Source organism: Crocuta crocuta, unplaced genomic scaffold (genome assembly GCF_008692635.1).
Source record: "Crocuta crocuta isolate KB4526 unplaced genomic scaffold, BGI_CrCroc_1.0 scaffold69, whole genome shotgun sequence".
In the NCBI taxonomy this organism is placed as follows: domain Eukaryota; kingdom Metazoa; phylum Chordata; class Mammalia; order Carnivora; family Hyaenidae; genus Crocuta; species Crocuta crocuta.
Genome location: NW_027551576.1, coordinates 2,023,101 through 2,027,657, shown reverse-complemented (window position 1 = coordinate 2,027,657; position 4,557 = coordinate 2,023,101). Strand labels below are relative to the sequence as shown.

Genomic DNA, 4,557 nt, shown 5'->3' with positions numbered 1-4,557 from the left:
CAGCACCCCTCAGAGCCACCCCGGGGCCCTCTCACCTCGGGCAGTGTCCCCTCTGTCTCCCACACCTTGATGAAGACCCAGAGCGGGATGCAGAGCATGGAGGAGAGGGCCATGAGCCAGCCGATTCCGTAGCCCCAGGTGGGGTAGGTATAGATGTTGTTGTACTTGAGAGGCTTGTACTTGACCAGGAAGAAGATGAAGATGCCCTGAGGAGAGACGGGGAGAGGTCCCTGGGGGCCGGCCTTCCGGCCCGTGTGACAGCCTCGGGCAGGTGGGGCCCCACCCCGGGTCACCGTCACCATGCGCACAGGGAGGGGACTCCCACAGAGCCCAGCACCTCCCCGGGCTGTGAGCTCCTTCCCACCCCAGGAGCCTCGTCCTGGGTGGGCTCTGCCGGGTCAGGAATTTTCATTGTTCCCTAGCTACCTCTTAGGCCTTGCTTTCACAGTTGCCTTTCAAAACCATGATGGTGTGTGAAGATGCTTTACATGCCAAGAACCAGGTGAAGCGCGGTGGGGCTGCATTTGTTATTAAACATCCGTATTCACAGAGTCCCCTCACAGCTTTACCCTCAGTTAACAGCAAAGCCAGACACCGTCCTTGGTATGACCCTTGGCCCCCCTGGAGACAGGCCCCGGACGCTCAGCTTGCGGGTATGGAATCTAAGGCTTCGAGAAGGGAGGGGATGTGCTCATGGCCCCACAGCAAGCTGGTGGCAGACCTGGGGTCCCAGTGAGGCCCCTCCCCGGCCGAGCCCACAAACTGTCCCCATGGTTCCAACTTAGAAAGCCGTCGGGTGCCTTGGACTCTGCATCCACAGAGGGTCACCCAGGGGGCCATCACCTCCTCGGTTTCAGGCCCGGCCAGCCTTGCGGTGCTAGAGGGAGAGGCGGGTGGGTGGCTGGAGGCAGCTGCTGGCGGGTCCCTTACCGCACAGATCCCGGGGGTCACAACCTTCCAGCACCATTTAATGAGCGACAGTGGCCGGTAGCCAATCATGTCTTCGATGTTATCGTAGAAGCGATTGCTTCCTGCACAGAATAAAACAGACAGCCACACACCCCAGAGAATTTCTGTACAAGACTCAGAGAGGAGGCTGGAAGGGTCTGCTTTCCCCAGCCCGAGACAGACAAACGATGGCAGGGACCTTATTTACCATGCTGCAGCCACCAAGATGCTACGTACAAGAGGTTTCCGAATTTACCGCAGTAGGAGGAATTCTGGTCCCATAAGGGGAAGACACTTACTGACCTTGGTCAGTGAGGCCCAGGAGACACTGAGGAGGAAACATTCCTCTTTGAGAGAAATGTGGTCCCTTTGAAGGGCAGACCCAGGGTCTGGCCCACATGCATGGGGGCAGGGTCAGGGCTCTGAAGGCGCCTCCTTGGCTGGACTGTTAATGAGCGAGGCAGCCCACAGGGGGCCCCGTTCCCAAGCTGTGCTCACAGTGGGGGTGTCCACCGCCACTGAGTCCTGATCCTCATTGATTCATTCGGTACAGGAGGAAACAAGAGGACCACAAGGCTGCTGCTGATGGAGAGCCAGGCACCGTGCCGGGTGAGGACTGCTCCATTTTACAGATGGGAAAATTGAGGCTCAGGCGCAGAGAGGCACAGGCCCAAGGTCACAGTACCTGAGTCTGGAACCCTGCCCTGTCCTGCAGAGGTGTAAGAACAAGAAACTCTCTGGACGAGCATGGGAGGCCGAGCCCCTGAGGGACAGGAGGAAGAGGTGGACGCGGAGGGAGAGCAGCCACGGAGGACCCGGGCCCTGCGGCGGGCTGCTGGGCCTCCACTCACCGTACACCCAGCCGATGCAGACACACTCGAAGATGGCCACAAAGAGAAGGCACATCCCGCTGGCGGCGTAGGAGTCGAAGAGCTGGAAGATGTACATGCCGCCCTGCAGAGCGGGAGGACAGACACACGGACAGAGGGACGCACACACACGGGAAAGCAGGGTTGGGAAGGGCCTCCGCTCTGCGCCGTGGCTACCGCCGGCCAGCAGCCGTTGCCGCCAGGCACACCGCTTCTCCCCAGCCTCCCCACGCCGTATGCCCTCTGCGCCGGGCACCCCGTAAGATTCCACCCTCTGGGCTTCCTCAGACCGCAGTGGCTTGTCTTGTCTGTTCCCCCAAATGCCAGAGACAACACGCACCACCAGAGGCTGGAGGTCGGGGGGCCTTGGCCCCCTCCCTGATGGCTCTAACAGCCTCCCCCGGCCTCCCTCTCTGAGGCCCTTCGGCACATCAGCTTTCACCAGGACCTTTACAACCCGCAAATCCAACCACGTGGCTCCGCAGCCTGCGTTACCCCTCGCTGCTGGGGGCCTGCCAGTCACAGCCACCCTCCCCCTCGGCCTCGTCCACCCTTCCTACCCGCCAACTTCGGCACGCTTCCCCCCCGCCCCCGCCGACAGACCAAGGCATCGTCTTGTTCCTGTGCTTTTGCACATGCTGTTCCCTTTGACTCGGTACGTTCTTTCAAAGCTCAGCTGAGATGTCGCCTCATCTAGGAAGCCCTCCCTGGCGGCCTCTGTAGTGCACTGTATGGCTTCACAGTTTTTAAACCAGTTTTTTCATCGGCTGCTCTGTGAGCTCTGGGCTTCCACGGGGGAGGCCCCCACACCGGCTTTCTTTGTCTCCTGCCAGCGCGGGGCCTGGCTCGAAGTAGGTCTCCAGTAGTTGCACGCTGCATTGAGTGCAGTGAGAGCCTCACGGCGGAGGGACTCTGAACGCTTTGTCCACAGCCGTGTCCATTTCTGGTCAGGGACTCGGCACACAGTAGGTGTGCAGTGTTTGTGGGGTGTGGGAATACCGTGGGCCAGCTCTGTGGCATATGGATCTGTCATGATGGACCTCAGGGAAAGGCCTGGGAGGTGTCAGCTCCGGCGGCCAAGGTGATCCAGGAAGGTTCCTAAAAAGGAGGAAGGGCATCGGGGTGGGCAGAGGCGGGGAGGCCGGCGGCGGGTGTGGGAAGGGTTGGGAACCTTACAGAAAGTCTTTACAGCACATGACTGGCCTTCGGGGAGCGTGACCCACAGGAGAAATGAAGGTGGAAAAGGGAATGAGGGTCCGGTTGGGGGAGGCATAGTGAATGCCCGGACAGGGGGTCAGGGGCCAGGACAAAGCCTGACAGCCTCCTGTGTGGCTGCTACGGGGACAGCTAACGCGAGGGAGAGAGGCTGGCCCGGCTGGCAGGAAGTGGTGGGGGCCGGCGCTATTTGGCCACACAACTCTGGTTGAGTCGCTAATCTTGGGCCGGTGTGAGTGCGGCCAGATATGCAGCTTCTCTAGAACAGGCCAGAGATCCAGGTTTTCACGAGCAATGTTTCTCTCCTGAAGAGCTGGCAACCTCTTCACGTTCTTAGAAACACAGTGGGGGTGAAACAAAGGGGATCTCTGGGCCGTATCTGGTCTGGGCCCTCCCACCGGAGCCGGATGTGGTGGGTATTCAGGTCCGAGAGAGTCAGGAGCCGGCCGGAGGCTCCCCTGTGACTAGCAGTGGGCTTGGCTTTCCGAGTTAGAAGCGGAGCCCATGCTCCCAATTGCTCTCCGGGGCGTCTCCTTCCACCGACACCACACACGCGTAGGCAGCGCGCCCCAAGCACCAGGCTCTGACCGAACCGCTTGCCGTGTCTCAGTCTGGTTGATCCTTACGGTGTGTGCGATTATGGGGCAGGCAGACTGCTGTCCTCCACATTCAGGGGGAAATCAAGGCACAGGGTGGTGGGAAGGCCTGCCGCAGGTCATCCAGCTCTAGCCAGTCCCTGGGCTGAGGACCAGCCCGGCCGATGCTCTCCGCTCTCCAGCACACAGGAAGAGCGGAAATCTGTGGCCTATTTCCCCCCCAGAGCCCAGCTTTAAATGCATATACATAAGGGAGAAGAGCTTGCCGGCAATTACCGTGAAGGCTGGGGCCGACATGGCCCATTTAGCAATTTGAACTTCTCTGGTCACTCGCTGGCAGATTTTCCTGCGTGGAGGCAGAGGTCGGCACGTGAAGCCCGTGTGTCTGCTGATGAACGGTCAGCACAGCGCTAGCTCCCCGCTGGGCCAGGAGGCACCCTGGGCAGACCCAGGCCCTCCTGCTGAAGGGTGGGCACGGGGGTTCCGTGAGGCTGGGGGTACCCAGCACCGGCCATCTGGCAGGGTCCCCTTCCCGCCTGCTCCGGGCCAGTGACATCCACGCCAACGGCTGATCTTGTAGCCCGGTCCCTGTCAGCCCCCTTTAACACATCACGTTAACCCCCCAATTTGTACATAGGGGACAAAAAGCTCTACTTTGTGTAATTAATCAGCACTTAATGAAGCCCTGCTCACTGCAGGGCTGCTTTCCCGTGTGGAGAGAGATGGAAACGGAAAGGGCCGCACCATTCATTTGCTCACGGCTGATTATCACTCCCATTAATGTGACAATGACTAGGAGTGCTAATAACACCAGCCCCCACGCCCCAGCGCCCACCAGCTCTGAGACCCCACAGGAACAGAGCAGGGCAAGGCCAGCTCCTGTTTTCAAGGACCTCAGAGCCTGGCAGGGGAGAGACGGGTGCATGGAG

General features: G+C 60.2%; 1 protein-coding gene across 2 annotated transcripts in view; it reads right to left on the bottom strand.

Moving 5' to 3' along the window:
• Positions 1–4,557, bottom strand: part of SLC6A11 (solute carrier family 6 member 11) — a 128,553-nt gene that overhangs the window by 3,900 nt on the left and 120,096 nt on the right. For both annotated transcript variants that reach the window (XM_077751504.1, XM_077751505.1), the window contains 3 exons: positions 1,800–1,902; positions 931–1,031; positions 36–206 (listed from right to left, as the gene is read on the bottom strand). In XM_077751504.1, the coding sequence (XP_077607630.1) occupies positions 36–206; positions 931–1,031; positions 1,800–1,902 (375 nt within the window). The remainder of the gene's footprint in view (positions 1–35; positions 207–930; positions 1,032–1,799; positions 1,903–4,557) is intronic.